The sequence below is a fragment of the Hyalella azteca genome, unplaced genomic scaffold (assembly GCF_000764305.2).
Source record: "Hyalella azteca isolate HAZT.00-mixed unplaced genomic scaffold, Hazt_2.0.2 contig11629, whole genome shotgun sequence".
Classification (NCBI taxonomy): domain Eukaryota; kingdom Metazoa; phylum Arthropoda; class Malacostraca; order Amphipoda; family Hyalellidae; genus Hyalella; species Hyalella azteca.
The window spans coordinates 158-22,530 of record NW_025941620.1 but is presented as its reverse complement, the minus strand read 5'-3'; the positions used below and the strand labels follow the sequence as shown (position 1 = coordinate 22,530).

At 36.9% G+C, this 22,373-nt stretch overlaps 1 protein-coding gene across 1 annotated transcript; it reads left to right on the top strand.

Annotated features, from left to right (window-relative positions):
- The first annotated feature begins 378 nt into the window (after window positions 1-378).
- On the top strand, window positions 379-11,398 carry LOC108676458 (serine hydroxymethyltransferase, mitochondrial). Its single transcript, XM_018164530.2, has 10 exons — window positions 379-480; window positions 2,046-2,210; window positions 3,175-3,285; window positions 3,723-3,892; window positions 4,327-4,427; window positions 4,833-4,936; window positions 5,512-5,672; window positions 6,671-6,792; window positions 7,347-7,502; window positions 9,604-11,398. The coding sequence occupies exons 1-10, from the start codon at window positions 460-462 to the stop codon at window positions 9,843-9,845; spliced, it is 1,353 nt and encodes a 450-aa protein (XP_018020019.1). The 5' UTR covers window positions 379-459; the 3' UTR covers window positions 9,846-11,398.
- The last annotated feature ends 10,975 nt before the right edge of the window (window positions 11,399-22,373 follow it).

The window sequence follows — 22,373 nt, the reverse complement described above, 5'->3', positions numbered from 1 at the left end:
CCCTTTGCCTCTTCACGCTTATTGAAGAGGAGCCGCTTCCAAAATTAGGCAGCACCAAACTAACTGTCTCGTGGAATTGATGGCTATTTATACCATCTTGAAACTTTTCAAATAAAGAAAAGATTTCTTTAGCCTCCAGTCTATTCTTGTTTTGCTTGCCTATACCTTCATTTATCAGCCCGTTCCTCAAAGTTTTGTCAACAAAATATTAACAAAATGAAATCTGCGAAAAATAATTGTTCAGAAATTCTTCAAACTCCGAATTGGTTCCCGCACCACATGCAATGCCTTCGCAAACGACACCTGGTACACTCACCGGAGTTTGAGAAGTACTGCCCGAGATAAATAATCCGGTATAGCGGAATTGGATCAAGACCAGATACGCATGAAGTCATAACATCCAGCACTGGCATACTATTATTTCTCTCGAGCTCCAAAATAAACTTATAAGTTATAACTATGCTCTATCGATCGTTATTGGTAAGTAAACTGTGAACATATTTACTCAGGTTGCTAAAATATTGTATGTGTAATGACCGTAAATGACGGAAAGTCTGAATGTGACTCAAGTGAGTAGGCTAAGGCTAACTGGAAGTTTGGAACTATCAAGCCTGAAGGCCCAAGTTGCCAACATAGGCGGCTAGGCCTATTGCAGAGCAGATATTTTGATGTTTCCTGCCTAACATGGTAAAAGTTGAAGTCTAAATATTTTTTACTCATCCATGCATAGTCTGCATGGAATATAATTTGAATATATGTAGAAAATAAGTAGAATAATAAAAGATATATAATATTTATTATTTTATATATGTAATTTAAATGAAATTTGCTTATCTAAACTCATGGCACTCCAGTCAGTCATGTCTGGCATTGTGTATGTTACAACTTAGGTACAACTTATGTTAGTCATCCATTACCCTGAGACCCTCTAGCAGTAGNTATGCTGGTATTGGGCAATGCTGGGTTATTTCAGTCGTCCCATCACTATCAGTTCTAAATTTCTAATTGTTAATAACTGTGCACAATCAACTTGATCAAGCTGGGAGATTCTAAATAAATTGGAAATTTCTCACATTGGAGCCGCAAGATTTCTGAAAACGAGTAATAAAATTCAAATTTAGATTACCCACCACAGCAGAATTGGAGTTTTAAATTTGTTATTAAAATCAGTAAAATATTGTCTTGCCAGCCGGCAGCCCCAAACCCAAAGGGATAAATTTTCAGTGTATCTGGAATGTTGTGGTCTGATTGTCTTATATTATTAGTAATTAGATGGAAAGTAATTCATCTAACAGGAAATGAATCTGGCCATTCCATAAATTGCAGGAAAGCTTCAGTTACAGCTGGAAAATTAGATAGATTCCACACTAGCCCTCATGGACTTATGATCATGGCTTTCTCACTAGTAATTATATACAATAAATTTCTGGTTGTAATTTTAGAGGGCTATTAAACTAATCACAACCAACACAGAGCATATTGTACATAACCAATCACGGTCTAAGGAGGATGACATTGCAATCCCACAACCTGTAACAATCAGGAGTGGATGGCATCACAATTTCAATAACCAATCACAGCCTGGAGATGATGACATCACAATCTCACCAACCAATCACAGTCGGAGTCTGGAGTGGATGACATCACAGCTAATCACAGTTTGGAGTGGATGACATCACAGCTAATCACAGTTTGGAGATCGATGTGCATCTGCCCAAAATTGACAAGCTATATGTACTATCCTAAAATTCCAGTCTGTGGAGACTGCGATTATCCATACTGATTATTTGCCAAAATTGCCAGCAGCCAAATAGATTGTGTGATTATGAACTACCTACAATCCATGGTGAATTTTATTTCTAATCACTGTTCACCAGTGACCATAATTGTCCTTACGTGTCTATGGTAATGAATTGGCATTCTCGACCTATTCTGTATCATTCATTGACTTGGGACTTGAATAACTACATATTGTCATAGATAACTGGACATGCATTAATAATTTGTCATGAACATCTGTAATGATACTTTTTATTTTTTTTCAGAAATTATTGCCTTTTCATCAAAGGAACTGCAATAGAGCATTATTATCACACATTCGGAACTTCAGCGGCAAGGAAACATTGGCTGAAGATGACCCAGTTGTTTGGGAGCTGGTCAAAGAAGAGAAGATGCGCCAGAAGCAGGGACTTGAGTTGATTCCTTCAGAGGTAAATCTTTGATAAATTAATACGTAAAAGAAGGCTTATAAAGGCACTTAGAATGTTGCAGCAAAACTAATTTCCTTGTTAGTTACTATCCATTACCCTATCCAAAACTACTACCCTATCCATTACCTTATCCATTACCCTATCCAAATACCCTATCCTGACAGGCTAATTATAAAGAATAGGTAATTATATATTTTCTACTTTGATTCCATTTTCTGCAAATTTGTTTGGTGTTTTTGATTTTGGGACACTACCTACTCATAACTTTTTGTAATTTTAAGACCAGATGAAATCTATGGTTGGATTATTAAAACTCCCAGTTAGATCACCTATACCCAATGAGTTTGTTTCATAAAACTGAAATTATTGCTATCTCCTTATTTGATGTGTGTTCCTAAGATAAATTTTTACTTCAAGTATATTAGTTATTGATACACACAATTCAATAATACTGCTATAATTTTTGTTATTTAATATTTTTCATCAACATATACCGTAATAAATTCCTAATGATTAAAATTTTTTACTTTAATTGTCCCTTTAAAGTTTCACCAAGCAAGTTATTTGCTAAATTCAAACAACTATTTCATAGTTGCTTTTCCTTGCTTGCTGGTTTGAGTGGTTTATAAGTCCTCCAAAACTTCAAATGAGTTTGTTCTGAGAGAAGCATTGACTACTGGAGTGATCAGCATTTTATTTGGTTCAGCCAACCTTCAGCAAGTGAGCCAAGTTTCCACTCATCTGCTGGTGGTTAGTGGAGCCTGCTTGGAATCTGACAACTCCTGCAGTTGATGCTCTTCATGGAATGAATCAATGTCAAGTTCTAGAGTACCAGTACCATCATACATCATAGACTTTTCCCTATTAATACAAAATATATTATATCCTCCATATTTCCTGCATAAGCTAATTGTAATTAGATTATTTGTCATAATCACAATTCTAACTATGTTTTATCTGTCAGAATTTTTGTACTCGTGCTGGTTTGGAAGCTCTTGGTTCATGTCTAAACAACAAATACTCTGAAGGCTATCCTGGAGCTCGCTACTATGGTGGCACTGATGTTGTGGACAAGGTACGTCATGTTGTGAAAATGAATGTATGAAATTTTGGATAAATCCATATAATTGCTTTATTTAGCTGACTTGTTTAGAGTAATTATGCCTCTAGATGTATTCTTATTTAAAGATTTAATGTTACCCATGTATTGATATGAGTTTTGTATTATACTTTGATATTTTAAATACTATAGATGGCACTCTATCAAATCAAAGAAAGTGGTACCTCGTTTCTTGACTACAATCCCTAAAATCAACTTGAACAACTGGTTGCAAAAATTTTACCATCATTTTTTAGTTGCTCATTTGTTATATTACATACCTAGGTATGTAATTTTCAGTCAGTTGAAGAACTGACAGTTTATCAAATTTTAGTATTGAGAAATATCAGTAGCCATTTTGTTTTTTCAGTCAGTTAACAATTGGATTTATTTGTTTGAACACTGTTCCACAGGTGGAGAGGTTGTGTCAGAGTCGTGCCTTGGAGGCATTCCGTCTGAACCCTGATGAGTGGGGCTGTAATGTTCAGCCCTACAGCGGCTCTCCAGCTAATTTTGCTGTTTACACTGGCATCCTCAAACCTCATGACAGGCTCATGGGGCTCGATCTTCCTGATGGAGGACAGTGAGTGATGAAAAATGTTGCTTACATAGTATTCATGTCAATATTTTTCCGGCAGAGGGACATTTCAAAAGTTACTTCTGTCTTCCTGAACCTATCACAAGTCTGCTATGTACAATATTTCTTACACTGTTGTTTCAGCTATCATGTTCACCTAAGAATTTTAATCATGCTATTGCAATATTTCGGCTCTAGTACCTTAAATTTACTAGCATTACCAATGTCATGCACGTGGTCAAATTTTTCTTTCTTGAACCCCAATTATTTATTTTCAATATTAAAATCTTATAACAGGATTATATCTGTCATTTTATGCTTGGTCACTGTGGTTTGCCAGCTTTATTGTAGTAGTACCTGATATAAATAAATATTCATATATATTCTTGATAAATAATTGATTTTATATTTGATAAATAATTGATTTTATATTTTTTTAGTTTGACTCACGGCTTCATGAGTGATACTAAGCGAGTGTCAGCAACTTCAATATACTTTGAGTCAATGCCTTATAAGCTCAACCCAGAAACTGGGACAATAGGTAAGGCTGTTTTCGCTTGCTTCTTGATTTCATAGTGAATTTTGGTAGGAGATTTTGTGGCTAAATTGGATTGCTTCTAGAAATCTTCTTGTAGCTTGGAAAAGTAGACACACTCAATTTATTATTTATATTTTGTACAGTTTTAAATTTTTTTCCACATGTATTTGATATTGTACCATTACCAATGCACATAAATACTTGCATTTAAATAGTATGTATAGGTATATATATATATATATATATATATATTGATGGTCAGCAATGCATTTTGTCATGTTTCAATACAATAAAAAAATTTCAACTTTCTTAAAACATACCATAATATAGTTGATCGATTTCATTCATAAAATATTGGAGTGCAGAGACTACCACTGAGAGATGTCTTATTACTTTAATTGTTTGCAGACTATGAAAACCTGCACAAAACTGCCCTGCTATTCCGCCCTAAGCTTATCATTGCCGGAGCGAGTGCCTATTCCAGGCTCTTTGATTACGAGGCCATGAGGAAGGTGGGTGCTGGTCCCAGGTTCTGGAGTGTGGTGGGTGCTGGTCCCAGGTTCTGGAGTGTAGTGGGTGCTGGTCCCAGGTTCTGGAGTGTGGTGGGTGCTAGTCCCAGGTTCTGGAGTGTGGTGGGTGCTGGTGCACTCTAAATAACCCATTGTATCTGCCTTTACGCACAGCCTTTATTTTTTTCGGGTTATTACTCTGTATCAAAAGTAACGAAGCATGACGTGTAACTCAGATGTTGGCTTTGTGTAGGGTATAGTAAGAAACCTGTACAGTGCACTTCAAATCTAACCAAAATATCACCAATCTAACTGGAAAACATTAACTAACTAGTAACTAATCTATCACACACTAACTGAAAAAAAAAATCCTTTTTGTCTGTTAATGTTTATTATAAAGAAAAACATGAATACTATTGACTCTTCATTCTGCAGACATAACATCCTTCTTTCCTCAATATCTATTATTCAAACATTTCTTATCCTAGATTATTTATTCCGCAGAAAAATCATTATTGACTTCTCACATGAATGTTTATTATGAAAACATTTATTATCATTCACCATTTATTCTGCAGACATGTGATGTGACAAACTCACTGCTGATGGGGGACATGGCGCACATCTCAGGCCTGGTCGCTGCTGGCGTCATCCCATCACCATTCGACCACTGCCACATCGTCACAACCACCACACACAAGACGCTCAGGGGACCTCGCTCCGGACTCATCTTCTTCAGGTCCTACTTGGGCTTACTTATAAACTTTCCTTTGTATCCTTGATATGCAAAGTGCCTTCAAAGTTCTGATGTGCCAAGCGTCACAATAATCTATTTGTAAAATAAAAATCATAATTGCTTCATAATTCTTATGTACCACTCGCTTCTCTTCACATTTTTTTTGTTGTTGACACTTGAAATTTCTATACCGTAGTAACAATATAAAACCTTGCTTTCGAGCTGCAATACCATGCTTCCCAGCTGCATATTTTACCATACTTCCGAGCTGCAATACCGTGCCTAGAGATACCTACATAGTTTCGATCGGTCCTCGAAACAGCAACCAACCACACAGCAACCAACCAACCACACAGCAACCAACCGTGCCACAGGCGGCACGGACAACCAACTACTTATAAATTAAAAACGTGTTTATACAATTCACAGCCTGCAATATTTATTTGATTTTTTTCATTCTTTTGCGAAAAGTTTGCAGAACCCAAAGTTTCGTAGCTGCACATTACAATTGAAAGATTTTTCTCAATATACTATCATTTGAATACTGTTAATTTCACGTTTGGTACCTAGATGCATTTCATTGTCGAGTCAACAGATGTAGAATACAACTAAAGTTGTGCACTAAATTTAAATTAAATCCTCTACTATTCTTGACAGCTAAACATAAAATAACTAAATTTATTTCACACATCTGGAGAAGTGCCTGCTCATCATAACTAATTTTAGAAAGTAACAAAATTTATTGGAGGTGTTTCGAGAAGTGCCATCCCATTATAAATTAATTTATAAAAAGTAACAAAATTTATTGCAGGCGTTTCGAGAAGTGTCATCCCATTATAAATTAATTTATAAAATGTAAAGAAAATTTACTGCAGACGTGGCGAGAATTGCCTTGTCTTTACAAATTAATTTTAAATGTAACAAAATTTACTGCCGGCGTGGCGAGGAGTGCCATCCCATTATAAATTAATTTATAAAAAATGTAACAAAATTTATTGCAGACGTGGCGACAAGGGCGTTCACCCGAAGACGGGGGCGGTGGTGAAGTGGGACCTGGAGTCGCGCATCAACGGTGCGCTGTTCCCCGTCGCTAATGTTGACGTACACATACGGCAGTGGTACCGTTGAATAGCTCAGAATGTCAGCTTTAAGATGAGACTAAACGAGTAACTAAAGCGCAACTCAATCAGACACTATATTTAAAATGCTCAGCAGCTAACTACCTTGTACCTAATTAGTGAAGGAACTCTCCCACTCGCCCCCTTTAAAGAGCCGTCATGAACGCATAAATTAACGTACAGAGATCGCAGTGGTACCGTTGGATAGGGCAGAATGTCAGCTTTAAGATGAAACTAAAAACCGAAAATGCCAAATCCGAAAATTTTAGGGTAGACCTCCCCTTTAATTAATGTATTTGTTTGCGTATCAGGCAAGGGGCCGCATGCAAAATAGCATAACGTTGAGCTAACACGCTAATTAAAATGTTTGTTTGCACCTGCAAGATAGTCCAGCGTTGAACTGACATTTTAATTATCGTATAGGTTTACGTATCAGCAAAGGCGCCTGCAAGATAGCCTAACGTTGAGCTTACACGCTAATTAATATGTTTGTTTGCACGTGCAAGATAGCTCAGTGTTGAACTTACATTTTAATTAATTTTTTTTGTTTATGCCACAGGCGGCACGGACAACCACCTGGTGCTGGTGGACCTTAGGCCCCGCGGGCTGGACGGCGCACGCATGGAGTTTGTCTGCAACGCGTCGAGCATCACCGTCAACAAGAACAGCGTTCCTGGCGACACCTCCGCACTTGTGCCAGGGGGCATCAGGATGGGTGGGTCACCCTGACTCAGTAGGACATATCTGCACCTAATCAGGATGGGTGGGTCACCCTGACTCAGTAGGACACACTCGTACTTGTGCCGGGGGGCATCAGGATGGGTGGGTCACTCTGACTCAGTAGGATACATCCACACTTGTGCCGGGGGGCATCAGGATGGGTGGGTCACTCTGACTCAGTAGGACACACTCGTACTTGTGCCGGGGGCATCAGGATGGGTGGGTCACTCCGACTCAGTAGGACACACTCGTACTTAGGCCCGGGGGCATCAGGATGGGTGGGTCACCCTGACTCAGTACTGGCAACCTGTCAAGTGTATCACTTCCTGACCGATCTGGCAGAAGCTTGCCATCATATCGAACGACTGATTTGGTTGGAAATTAATCAGTCTGCAGCTGCAGAATTAACAACAGCAATGCGATAAAATAAGTAAGTTAGAATGAGCCAAAACGAGCTGGTGACATGCTACATTCACTTAAGCTTTACAGTCTCTGCAAGTGCTTTTTAGCGCATTTTCTCATTTATGGGAAAAAATGCACTATTGTGCTCGCCATGTCCGCCTGTCTGTCTGTCTGTCCGTCCGTCCGTCCATCCATTTGTCCGACCGTCCGTCCGTCCGTGACCTCAAGTTTTCGTCGACGAGAAAATGCGCTCTCTGTCACTGACTGCAGTGAGTACTGAGTTATATTTTTTGCTCAGTTTGGACAACCATATCTACTAAAATGGGCAAGCACGAATGTTCTATGCATGTAGTCAGTACACCACAAATGAACAAAAATCGATACCTAGTCGCAGGTTCCGTGGAAGATAAATGACTGACTTACGGTATTAGGTCTAAAGGTAAGACCTTTTAATCATTATGAGACACTTCACCAGACATATAAAAGTTTGGTGCTCGTAACGCACCCCTAAATAACATCTAATGGGCCAGATTTTTAGCAAATTTGTTATAGTTTGTCGAAAGAAAACTTTCTGAGGTGAGACCTGAAACTTCCCGAAAATTTTTGTTTTGGTACAATCTAATTGTTGGGCTACTCTGACGGAGTGGGATATCTCTCCCGGTGTAATTAGGGGTCGAAATGGGTAGTTGACAGAGCTGGGCAGCGCTACTTAGAAATGTAGCGGCCGCTACCGCTACATGCTCTAAATGTAGCGGGCGCTACCGCTACCGCTACAATTGCTTAAATGTAGCACCGCTACCGCTACTGAAAATGTAGCGCGCTACTGCCCACCTCTTGTAACAACTAGCATGTTGACACTAGTAACAGGCTGAGGTTGACAATATTACACCGAAATTTTTCGTACAGTTTTATTCTGTGATTTATTTTATATATGTATCATGCTGGTTTTTAAATAATATTTAATACTATTAAGTAAAATCTAACGGCTTTATCTATAAATGTAGCGGTAGCGCTGTAGCGGCAAAACCTCGTATCGCTACTTAAATATGTAGCGGGCGCTACCGCTACCGCAACAATTGCTTAAATGTAGCGCCGCTACCGCTACTGAAAATGTAGCGGCCGCTACATGTAGCGCGCTACTGCCCACCTCTGGTAGTTGATTTTAGAGGCTGCGTCGTAAGTTGTTTTCCTCTCGTACCGCGTAACTTATGCATTGCTGGGCGTAAATAACCTATCATATTGTTCACTTTTTTTCCAACTTCCTCATCATATTAATGCTTTGCTCATTACCATTTTAATTGTAGGTAGGATCGGGGTGGAAGCCTGATTAAGAGGTAAGGATTGAGGAGTATCACATGTGGAATGGGGTGGAAAGCTTCGTGAATTTGCAGCTGGAGAAAGTGAGAACACAATCCAAAACCTATTTTGTGCCCCTGTTGATGAGGAAATTCGTGAAATGCTTTGTATTTTACTACTGTAATTCCTCGCTGAAATTGCGTTTCTTTCGGATATTAACACTTTCAGTGTTAATATCAGTGTCACAAAATATAAACGCTCTCAGTGTATAAATTTCAGTGTCACTAAATATACTTTTTTTCAGTGTCTCTTCATTGTCGTGGGTTCTCAGGGGTAGAACTTATGAAATCAAATGAATAAAACTTTGAGCCTACTTTAAAAATCCACGTATCCTACAGGCACTCCAGCTTTGACTTCACGGGGATTCTCAGAGAAGGACTTCAGTGAAGTTGCCGGGCTGGTGCAGGAGGCGGTCGACATCGTGCTGCTCGCCAAGTCTAAGACAGTCTCCACCAAACTCAAGGATTTCCAAGCTCTTTGCCTGCAAGATTCTGAAATCCGAGAACAAATATCCGCGCTCAAGAAGAAAGTCAACGACTTTGCTCTTAGTTACCCAATGCCTGGCTTCGATGACCACTGAATTTAGAGTGAATTTGACGTTTGAGTTATCAATATAACCCTCTTAATACTCTAAAAAGTTTTGTATTTGACTCAATTATCTTAGAAATAGTCGAACAGCCACTCGGTGCGACAAAATCTCAATTTTGTTATTTCTCATTTCGTTCTTGAAATTTTCTCCAGTACTCCAATACTCACAGAAAAATTTTGCTGGAAAAAATAAGTTCAACTAAACCCACGACGCATCGTAAGTTGTTTCCCTCTCGTACCGCGTAGCTCGTGCATTGCTGGTCGTAAATAATCTATCATAATGTTTCTTTTTTTTCCAACTTCCTCGTCCTATTTCTTTCTTCCTCGTCAGAAAAGACCTACGCCTCCGATAAAACGCCACATTCGTGTCATGATATTGCTGGTTGAGATGAAGTAACAGAAGATGAACTGAACCGAGAAGCATACACCTTCGACCAGATAGATCAGGCTACGAGCCTGAAACCAACAAAGAAACCTGACACTGCAAACCGAATATTGCACCTTCGGCGCGAAATAGACGAAACTGATCTGAAGCGCTAGAAACCTCTCTCCTACTACTACTACCGTACTACTACTCGTCATATTTTCTTAATGCCTTTTTCTCTTTTGGAATTAAAGCTCAAATCTTTGTAAAGATTAGGTCCTGGTTGTTGAAACTATTTATTCCTTATTAAATTTTAAAACAAACGTTACTGTATTAAATTATTTTCTATTTAATATTGATATATTGATTGCTTGATGCAATTGTATGAATGATGGTGAGGCCATTACATTCCTTGAAGTCATATATTTTTTGTAAAGTTTATTCACTGAGGAAAGACTTGCTTTGATTTATTATTAAAGATCATAAATTTATCATATATTCACGTGCTTGTCAAGTTTCGATCCTGCCGAGTTACGGACGTATATCATTTGTAGTACACGATGTCTGAAGTGCCTTGAAGAAAAATAATTATAATCAACATAACTGTTTAAATCGGGCATTGTAAAAGTTTTTTTTCTATGTTGAAATTCTTTGTACGGTACTTGTTATATTTTAACAGAATTTTTTAACATAAATTAGTAAAAATAATGGTTTTCGAGATATTCTAGTGAAGTATTTATGAAACACAAATTGTTTCTAATGTAAAAAAATCTCCAGAGAACAGAAAATGTAATAAAAATTGTTGAATTAATCTCTACGAGATGTGCTGCCTACTCACACACCTGTATTTGCAGCATTTGTTCATGTAGTAGCGGTAGGTAATTCTGTAAAACATGCTCATGCTTGCATATATTTAGCTTTGGTAATGTAGTCAGAAATCTCAACGGGTTTAAGAATAGTATATTCTGTGGTCGACGAAGTAGAACAGCCATTATTTGGTTTGTGAAGCCTTTAATTTTTAAAGTTCATTGATTGTGGTTTATTTTCGCGCGTAAAAATGTCCGGCTATTTTAAGTGCCTTCTCAAGTGCTTTGCAAGATTGCTCTTTCAACGGACGAATGAAGTGTATTTTTGCTTATTACTTATATATCGAATGAGATAAATTTCCAACCCAATGACAATACATGTAATTATTTTCCTCATTAAATCGTTAATTAAGTTAATTTCCTACGTGCAGATGACAGTTTAAATAAATTCATGCTCTGAAATAGTGCACCAATACAATTTTGAACTGTCAATTAATGTATAAATCAAATCTACAAATTTCGAATGAAGTGACGTGCGCTTCAACGACTTGAAATTGCCGAGTTAACATGACAAATATCAGCTCTCTGAAACGAACCCTGCACAAAGTTTAAGCCGACGGTGTTGCGAATAACCTAACTCGTCGTCAATGGTTTTGTTGATATTCCCTTCGCCTTAAACTGATTTAAACATCGATCCTAGATCCCTGAAAATTATGCTTTAACATTTAATCTAAAAACATTGATTTTATGAACCGGTCGGGAGTGTCGACGATGTGGCACTGCCAAGATATGCTCAGTATAGCGCGAACGATGATCTCGCTATCTGCTGAAGAGGATTCGTGGCCTAGAGTAATTGTGTGTCAATTCAGTGTTAATGGGTAATACGTAATTTTAATGTTGAAATCTGTTAAAATGCCTTTGCGCTATCGTTGCTGCAACTGATTATTTCTTTCTTGTAAAGCGCTTATGTTTGTTGTTGCTTCAGCCTCTGTTAATGTTGAGTTTTAGTCATTTGCTTTGATACATAAACGTTGTTGGTGCGGAGGCAAGAGCTTACGTCGGAGAATAAAAATGGCAAGTCTTGGATAGTATCCAGATAGAAATTCTTGATCAGTTAAACATTGATGAACTTTTCATGAATTGTAGATTTTGCTCAAACTAAACAAAGTAATCAAATCCATGTTATTTACCATGCCTCCTATATGGGAAGAATCATTAAATATACTTTACTGTTTTACTTTCTTCTGCCTATATGTCAGTGGAGCTATTTATATAAAATCTGGTTAAAGTACCCATCAACCGTCCCCTTCCAAATTGATTAATAGTTAGAACTGATGTTTTCAATAACAATCGACATCACCGAGATATTAATAATGATATTGTGACGCATGTAGAAATGATATTGTGTGTAGGTTCGTTATTGGTTGTATTGTTGTGATACTGTTCTTTATTTTGGTGTGAAACTACAATGATTTTTATCTGCCGACTTGTTTGGGGATGAGGTGATGGTGGTATTTTTCATTAATGTTAAAATTTTATCCATAGAATATGGGGATGTGGTTTGGTACCACAAATTTTTCGCTTATTTTCGCTTATTTATAAATTATTTCGCTTAATTTTCATGCCTAGTAATCTAGCATTTCAGCAATAGCAATGCTAATGTTGATGGAGCTTGTTAAATGTTTATGGGAAGTGAAAATTTAAATGTTAACTGTGCCTGCTGGACAGCTTTCTCTATGGTTTTGGTTAAAGATTGCCTTCATATTAAACTTAATGCTTTTTGAAGCTTATTCTTGTTGTAATGGGGTTTTGAATGCTAGGCTTTCTTGCTGTAAGCTAAAGTTCCGTGTCCAGTGTACGTCTTTAATTTCAGATTTTATTAAAAAAGTATATTGAAAAGCTGTTTGCTACTCACAAAACCCATTGCTTTTCATATTAAGCCTAAATTAGTTGAAATAATTGTCAACGTTATATACGTGAAAGTTATTTCAGGGCAGGGTGGCTCAGTGGTTAAAGTTCAGAGTACCAAGATTGGCGCAGAGAAGCGCGGGTTCGATCCCAGCTCTGTGCGCCAGTTTCTGGTCAGAATCGCAAGGAGGCCGGGCGGTTAAGCACAGCAGAATTGTAGCAGCGAGTTGTTGTGTGTTCGAGACCGCAAAATGCTGTTACAGACGGATATGGCGAGCACAATAGTGAATTTTTTTCCATAAATGAGAAAATGCGCTAAAAATACAAGACGAAAGTAAATACCGCACCAGTGGAAACTCGATGAAACTAAAGGATGCTTGAAATGGACTGTCTTGGCAGTAGCGAGGCAGTCATTAGAATTTTTCAGGTGATAAACGTATACAATTCTCGTCCGTGAAAAATCGTTAAGAATAGATTAAAGTTGAAAAAATATATGTGACTAAAATTAGCAGGCTTTAAAAAGTTGACGATTTGAAACGGTGCTGCTCAACTTTTGTTGCAACTCTGGCTTCACAACAATCCTAGCATTGGCTACGCGTAAAATGTTATATTTTTTGCTCATGTGTAACCGAAGCATTAAATTTAATTAAAAAATAGTTTTTACCAAGTATGATATAACAGAGCAGTTATTGCAGAGTATGATATAGCTGGTCCCCAACACGCACCACACAAAAGCAAATCCTTGCCTCGGAAACTAAGTAACTGACTCCGAAAACCTATGCTCAAATAAATCAGACCGTGAGCCATATCTACACCCGAAAAGACTTGATTATGATTCGTCCTAACTGAAGATCTCTTCTCCAGTAAGAAATAACAACATATTGATGTCGGCGCTGAAGAATTGGCCTGATGTGGTCTGTCGCCGATCCTTGTACTTTTCGTGACTTGTTCACAGGAGATCTAAAACATGCCCTTTGACCGGATTTTTTCAAGACTGACGATAGTTTGAAATAGCTACTAGATTTCCACCAGGTTCGATATGGTGCTAGGCGTTTCAAGTCTGAGCATATAATAGCGGTTACAGCGTTTATTAGACCATAGGCCTGTCTCCGATTCTTAACATCGCAGAACATCCACAGCTTGTTGCGGTTTCGAACTCACAACTCATTGATTCAAATTCTGCTGTGCTTTACCGCCCGGCCTCCTCGCCGATTCTGACAGAAACTGGCGCGCAGAGCTGGGATCGAACCCGCACCTCTCTGCGCCAATCTTGGTGCTCTGAACTTTAAGCACTGGGCCACCCTGCTATATTTTTCGGAGCGTCAACGATGTAACCAGCGAGGCTGTTCCACACGTGGTTGAACTCTGCGAAAAGCTCATTTGTCAGGTTGTGATGTCATTACTGACTATTACGTCACCTTCTGTGACGTCACTACTCGTGGGTCACCGCGTATATAAGCTGAGAAAGCGCACTGTTAGTCAGTCCCAGCAGAGTCTCAGTCTTAGGCAGACAGCCTTCAGCTGCAGTCATGCAGTGAGGTGCAGAATGCAGTAATAATCCTATTTTTTTTAATGAAAAATGTAAATGGTAATATCATCAATACAGGGAAAATGAGTACAATTCTCAGAGAATGTCATTTATTTTACATCTAAATCCTCAACAAACGAAGGGGTGGACTTCGGAGTACTGTTAGTCTGTTACTAGTGTTAGTAATGAAAATTGAAAATGAATGAGTATCATGAGTACCTACCCTACCTAGTACCTACACTCTACACAGGCTACACAGCTACACGGCGCTACACGTGACAAGTGACACTGTGACACAATACTTTGCATGCTCAATACGTTTTAAAATTAAGTTTCATTTAAAGTGTACCACTGTACCTGGGTACCATATTACCCTGGCCTGTTGACCCCTGTTCCAGGGGTCATTTTGGACGATTTTTTTTTGCTTTTGGCACCTTACAAATAGCATATGGAATTTGTTTGGAGATGCCATATAATTATAATAATAGCCCTTGCAAAGACCTTTAAAATGAGTCTAAACTTGTTTATGAAATGTTTCAGGATAAGAAGTTAGCAAAAAAAGGGTCCCTTACTATCCCTGTCTCTTATACACATCTAGATGTGTATAAGAGACAGTGATTACACATTACGACTTGGACAAATTACCAACGCATGTAGACATAAGGTAGATATTGCATTCAACTGGTTGAGTGATGTCGCAACTTTTAGAAGCAAGTTAGAAAAATTATTTTCATTGTAAAATATGATCAAGTCAACAAGTGTTATGGTGGGCACTTCACAAGAAGCATCTCTGGCAAAGCAACGACAGTTACGAAACTCAAGAAGATAAAAAATGATGAACGAACTTATATTTTCTTTCCTGTTCAGGAGAACTTAAATGTTCTACCAAAATGTAGGCAGAAAACAAAACAATATGCTAGGCAAAAAAAATGATTGAGTTTTTCTTAACCAAAGCCGCAGCTACGTTGCTTATCGTTAGGCCGCTTCAATTAGGGTCACAGTAGGGTGGCCCAGTGGTTAAAGTTCTATAGTACCAAGATTGGAGCAGTGAGGTGCGGGCTCCATCCCAGATACCTGTGCGCCAGCTTCTGGTCAGAATTGGCGAGGAGGCCGGGCAGGTAAGCACAGCAGAATTGTAGCATCGAGTTGCGTGTTTGAGACCGCAGTGAACTTTGGATATTCTGCGATGTTAAGAATCGACGACAGGCCTGCGGCCTAATAAACGTTGAAACTGCTATTTCTATTGTTATTAGATGCCTTCACCTTCCACTGCTGCCATTTTAACAGAACATATTATTTTAGCAAAATTGAAGCAGTGAGTTGGGTGTTTGAGACCTGCAACAAGCTATGAATATTTTTGCGGTGCTAAGAATTGGCAACATGCATGTCTGACGTTCTAATAAACGCTGACACCGATATACATCTTTTACGTTAATTCATATCTCTTTTATGCTTTTACATCTTGGCGTTATAAATTCAACATTCGGTACATCACTCTAATGTTGGTTTGTCTTGTGCATATTTCTAATGCTAAAGTTATCTTTATTTAGAGAATAGAGCCAAGGACCCATCCATGCTTTGTAACGATCGTGACAGAAATGACCTGGAAAACTGCTTGCTGATAGACGAAGCTACTAGACAAAGCTATGCCTACCCCTTACGGACCAGGCAATAAATACAGCAGCTATCTCAAATCAATGGTCAGTTTTGGAAAAATCGGGTTCAAACGCACAGAGTGTGTGTGCAGGGCTGAAATAAGATGAATCAATCACTTATTCAATGTAAATCACAACTCCGCACTCCACATCAACACTTTGCACTTGCTAGTTAATTGTGCTAAGAGCAGCAATGACCGCATTGACTTGTGATCCCTTGTGAATCAAGTTACGAAAAGTACAAGAATCCTCAACAGGCCATGGGCCTATTTCTTCAGTGCCGACATTTTTCTATATAACAGTTACACTTCGTACATCGCGTTCACGCTTGCGTTCACGTCATATTTGCTTCTCGAGCAATACAACGGTTGAGTGGGTCGACGAACATGAACGTTGCTCCTGGTCCAGTAGCTTCTGTTTGATCGTGCGTCTGGCTTCCGTATTTTCTTCTTGGCTTCGAACTTCGCGCGGATTTCGCTTTGCTGATTGCGCTGCGGAATTCGTCTTGAATTCATTATCAATTTTGTGCATCTTGCGGAATTAGTGCCAATTTTTCGCAGCCTAAGCCCTCCGGAATTCATTAACAGGCGAACTAATCCATCTGAAGTTGCGTTTTTTCCACTTAGGCTTATCGGTCCACCGCCGTGCGTCGGTCTTAACCCTTTGCAAGGCCCCATGCCCTTGGCCCTTGGGCCCTTCTTGCAAGTTGTAATGGTCTAAACTCAACAGTTTGACCCCATCCCCATGGGCTCATCACAACTCCCTTTAGAAATATGTGAAGTTTCGAAATTGATAGTATTAAATCAATAAATATTTGAACTGGGAAATTCCTTAGTTACTTACGTTGGTTCCACAATGATATCAATGACGTAAAAAATTACAATGACATTGGTTAAGCCTCACTGCCTCAGAGACTCAGCCATGATTCTAGCTTTGCTAAGTCCTTACACTCTTACCTCGTAATTCATGATGTTAGAACTTCGATATTCAAATGTTGAATATCTGTCAAGTGTCAATATCACAATCAAGATTATTTCACAATCAGAAATATGTTATAATGTCACAATCAAAAATATTGTTCACAAATAACCATCCATTTCAATGCCAAACTGGACTCCCATCTTCACGCTAGCCATATGTTTACATACGTCACAAACAGTGACGTATGTCGTCCCATGGTGACGTCACACACAAGAACACGTGGAGACAAAAAAAAGCAATATTTTGCTGCACCACAAACAAATAAATGTAAATAATTGGTAATATAAAAGTTTTTCTGGAACATTTTGAGAGACTGTGCCTAAGCACAATACGATATTAATAAATTATTAGTGAAGATACTAACAATAAAGTAGTTCATTTGATGGCCGCTGCTAGCGCTGGCATCTGAATACGGGCGTGCCACCTTTGTTTAGAATTCAAACAATTCAATATCTCACTGCAACACAAGTTTTCTTCAGAAGTGTGAAAGCTTTTGCCGGTGAAGGTGTGTTTTACGATCGGTCCTTAAAGAAGCGTTGATCGGTTCAAAATGACATAAGAACAGGTTCTTTTGAATAACCTATGGATTGGCACCATGCAGAGAGGCGCGGGTTTGATCCCAGCTATGTGCGCCAGTGGCCAGTTACTGGTCAGAATCAGCAAGGAGGCCAAGCGGTTATTTACCAGTTAAGCACAGCAGAATTGTAGCAGTGATTTGCGAGTTTGAGACCACAAAATGCTGTGAATGTTCTGGGATGTTAAGAATCGGCGACAGGCCTACGGCCTAATAACGCTGAAACCGCTATTATTTATTATTATAAATTAATCAATCTCTCATGGCTCATGCTGAAGCTGAAATAGTTAAGTGAAACTTTTTTACAGAATTTTGGATTTGGTAAACCTACCAATTTGGCAATTTCCAAGAAATTTGGTAGTATTTGATAATTAAGCAGCAGTGACAGTTAATTGACAAAGTTAGTCATTAAAAATAGGAATTAATAATTTAAGAAAAACTGTAAACAATTTTTGTTGCTTCAGTAAATTTTTATGGCTGCTCAAGAAATTTTTGATGCTTTCTAACCTGGTTTATAAACTAGAAATATAATTGGACAATCAAAATTTAATGCCTACAAGAACTTATTTTCGGCAAGAGTGGTGTAGATGAATTCTTCATGGGATAATTAGCTATCAGGGAAAAAGTTATAAATATCAATAAGTATTGAGCTATTGATTATAGGATTTCCAATAAGCTAGGTTGCAGGATTAGAATTTCCCTACTTGTTTCTGAAATCTCGCGGCTCTGGCGTGACAAATTTTTAATACATTTGGAAACTTGCAGCCTGATTGTGCACTTTTGTTAACAATTAGATAGGAGGTTATTCATCTGGTGGGAATCTTGCAGTTCCCAAAATGGTGGGAAAGCTCTAGTTGCAGCCCTAAAGGGAGATATTTTCCATGCTTGCAAGTTTGTTAGTTAATGCTTCACAAAATAAAAAATTTCATTTTACATGGTAGTTAATTTTATTTAATTTTTTAAAATTTTCCCCTTCAAGTAATTAACAAAGCTATTCCTAATCCATTCTAATAGTAATATGTATGCCTCTTCAGTGATAGTTTTTCTTTGCCATTTCTCTTCTGGAGTAGATATGGCATTTTATTCACCAATATAGATTTTGATCATCTTATCTTATCTTAGATCACCTTAGTAACCATTTCTGAGTGATTGTTTGGTCCTGTTTGATGCATGGATTCCTTTCACAAATGTTATTGGTTCTTTAGATTAAGTCTTGAAGTATTACTGAAAACTGTTCTACTTTTTAGACACCTTTGACATTGTTTTTTTTGGAATAATAATTTCTGCTTTATTCATTTTCAATCCAATTGAGTTATTTTTAATGAAGTGCCTAAAATCTTGGATACAGGGTAGTATTTTAGAAACTTTAAGGGGGATAATTTGAACTTCTTTTTATAAGATTTTCTGGTATGCATGAAAATATATATAGGGTACTGCCATACTGGTACTATTTATATATTTGTTAACAGAACTTATTGTCTTTGCAATTTGAAAACTAAAGTAAATTTCTTATTAAGTGACTTGAACAATTATTTGTTTTCAGGAGCTCTGTTTTTTTTTTATAGTATTGAGATATTGCTAAAATTAATTTAGATATTGCTAAAAAAGCTTCCACCAAATATAAGTATATATAAGTACCTATGCAATTTAATGGATATAGTTAGCAACTCTAGGTATTAAAATAATAAGGAACTAGAGTTATCTTACATTCTCAGAAGATTTTTAAATAGATTCTTATCTTAGATTCTTAAAATTTGTTCAATATAGCAATTCAGGGAATGAAGTAGGTACCTATGCAATACTCTGGGTATTCGGAACTCCATCACCAGGCCATTATTATGGCAATAACTACCTATCATATTTCTATGTGTAGGTACTTATTGTCATCTTTTCTCCATTCATCAAAAATATTGTAAAGGGAATGTAAGTGCCCTAACTTGTTTGCATTTGTTTACCATTCTAATATTTAAAAGACATTATAGTATTAGGTACGTATACAAAAGCATGCCATATGTTGTGTTCTTTCACCATTACAGAAGTCATTTCCTTGTATTGTTTTATGTGAATTATACTATACATTTGTTCTCCCTTCTCTAATTTATTTTTATTGCTAACAGATTGTGCACTAGTTTGTGTTGTGTTGTCTTGCCAGGTTTGAGTTCATTTGTTTTTCCATCAAAAATAAATCCTGACATGGCTGAGAGGAAACAACAATTCAAGTGAGTCTTGCTTTTAATTAATTAATTAAATTAAATATTAATTTAATTTAATTCAAGTCCTGCTAATTTCTTGATCATTAGTGAGTTTGTTCACATCAAATTGCTAAAAATGAGATTCAGTTTTAAAATTATGTAATTACCATGAGTAGGTACTGGTATTGAATTTGTATGCAAACTCTAGATGTGTGAATATTTTATTTTATTTCTATATTTATTCAAATTCTATATATTTATTAAATGTATGTGTATGAATCAAGATAGAACTTTTAATCCTCCAAACCAATTTATTCCTCAATAACCTTGCATCAATGCAGTTGAATTTTCAAGACTCAATCATGCCTTGTCGGGCTGTACGTTCACCATCAAATTTCCAAAATTTAAGTGTTGTGTGCTTTTCGCTCATAAATCTGCCCGACACACGTTTTTTTTGGGGTGAACCATAATTTATTTTCTACTTTTTAGTCCACACGAAAAACGTGGTTTTTTAAAAAGTTTTTTTTAAGTATTTTTTTTAGAATTGGGTTTGTTATTGTTTATTGTTTTGTTGTTTAGATTGATTGCTCATATAGAGTTTGTATTTTTGCTATGTAATTTGAAAAGCACATAGGTCATTTACTTTGAAACTAATTTTAAATTTATTTACCAATAAGAAGATTGCTGAAGATTAGTACTGTACAGGGCAATTGGTAAATCCTGATATTTCCTGTAAATTTTTGGGACATTTTTACTTGTAGGATTTGTTTGTTCATTATTATTATTTTGTTATTAGGTATAATCATTCTGAAATTTCTATGTTTATTCTTTTTCCACATTTTATTTCGTTAATGAATTTTTAATTGCCATTTACTTATTACCTATCTATTGTTCATCAGTTTTTCAAATATTTTTAATAATTTAAAGTAATTCTAGATAGAATTTTTCTTACCTATTAGTATTGTCATGCAGACTCCTGCCCAAAATTCTCAATGGAGGCATTGCTGGCATTGTTGGAGTCACCTGTGTGTTCCCCCTGGACCTCGTCAAGACAAGACTCCAAAACCAGATCATTGGACCCAAAGGCGAACGCATGTATACTTCCATGTGAGTCTTGCATACTGTGAACTTAACTAGTATATTGGCTAAAATAAATGAAAGTTCAAATTATGAATAGTACCGGTATATGTTTTGTAGCCTTTGAAGATATGGCAAAATTGCTTGGAATTTTCTTTGCTTTATAAATTTTTTTTAACTTAAAATTTAAGCAGACCAGATGATTAGAAATAGGAATAAATAAGATAAGAATAGGGGGATTTGGGGGTTGAGATGCAGAGTTTGAATTAAGGGGTGGAGCTCGAGCCGCCTAGCACGCATGCGCGGGACCGGGGGAGTATTTAACAGGAGGTAGCGGGCGACCGCGGGCAGTCACGCGGCGGCGTTAGAGAGNCTAACAGATTGTGCACTAGTTTGTGTTGTGTTGTCTTGCCAGGTTTGAGTTCATTTGTTTTTCCATCAAAAATAAATCCTGACATGGCTGAGAGGAAACAACAATTCAAGTGAGTCTTGCTTTTAATTAATTAATTAAATTAAATATTAATTTAATTTAATTCAAGTCCTGCTAATTTCTTGATCATTAGTGAGTTTGTTCACATCAAATTGCTAAAAATGAGATTCAGTTTTAAAATTATGTAATTACCATGAGTAGGTACTGGTATTGAATTTGTATGCAAACTCTAGATGTGTGAATATTTTATTTTATTTCTATATTTATTCAAATTCTATATATTTATTAAATGTATGTGTATGAATCAAGATAGAACTTTTAATCCTCCAAACCAATTTATTCCTCAATAACCTTGCATCAATGCAGTTGAATTTTCAAGACTCAATCATGCCTGATGTACGGAATTGTTAAAAATATTTCACTTGCATCTGAGCAGTTACTTATATATACCTATATAATATTAAAAATTCAGTTGAAGTTAAAAAAAATTGTTCCTATATTAAAAAGGATAACTACATATATAAAATTTTGTAATATGGCAGGTTTATTTTAATATTTTTAATATCTGTAAAATATTAGAAATTCAGTACTAAAATTTCAATCTGTAGGTATCCAATTTTACTTGCATGAAGTTGAAAGAAATATTATGGTTGTGGTTTGATTTAACCATTTCACAAGCATTTATGTTTGAGAATATTTTTTTCTATTAATGCTGATTTTATGTAGGTGTTTATACTAATTAATTTCAATTTCCTTATGATTGACTGAAATTTCAAAACTATTAACCACACAAATTAACCCTGATGGAATTCATGTCCTCAAGTATTCACATTATTTGCTCTGTTTCTCATATTAGGGTTGAAGTTATTCAAAACTTTTTGCATGATTTTCATTTTCTTCATTAATATGTGCTTTTTTTATTCTAGAATTTTTACAGTTGGATCAGTTGGCATTAATGATGCTTTTCTGTAATTAAGTAAATGTAAAACTTGCTGCAATTTCTGG

What these genes read in the sequence shown, in the direction of transcription:
- LOC108676458 (XM_018164530.2), top strand. Translation starts at nt 460, where the DNA reads ATGCTCTATCGATCGTTATTG. An exon ending in ACACATACGGCAGTGGTACC is followed by an intron (nt 6,793 to 7,346) that starts GTTGAATAGCTC and finishes TTTATGCCACAG; the next exon opens with GCGGCACGGACAACCACCTG. An exon ending in GCCAGGGGGCATCAGGATGG is followed by an intron (nt 7,503 to 9,603) that starts GTGGGTCACCCT and finishes CGTATCCTACAG; the next exon opens with GCACTCCAGCTTTGACTTCA.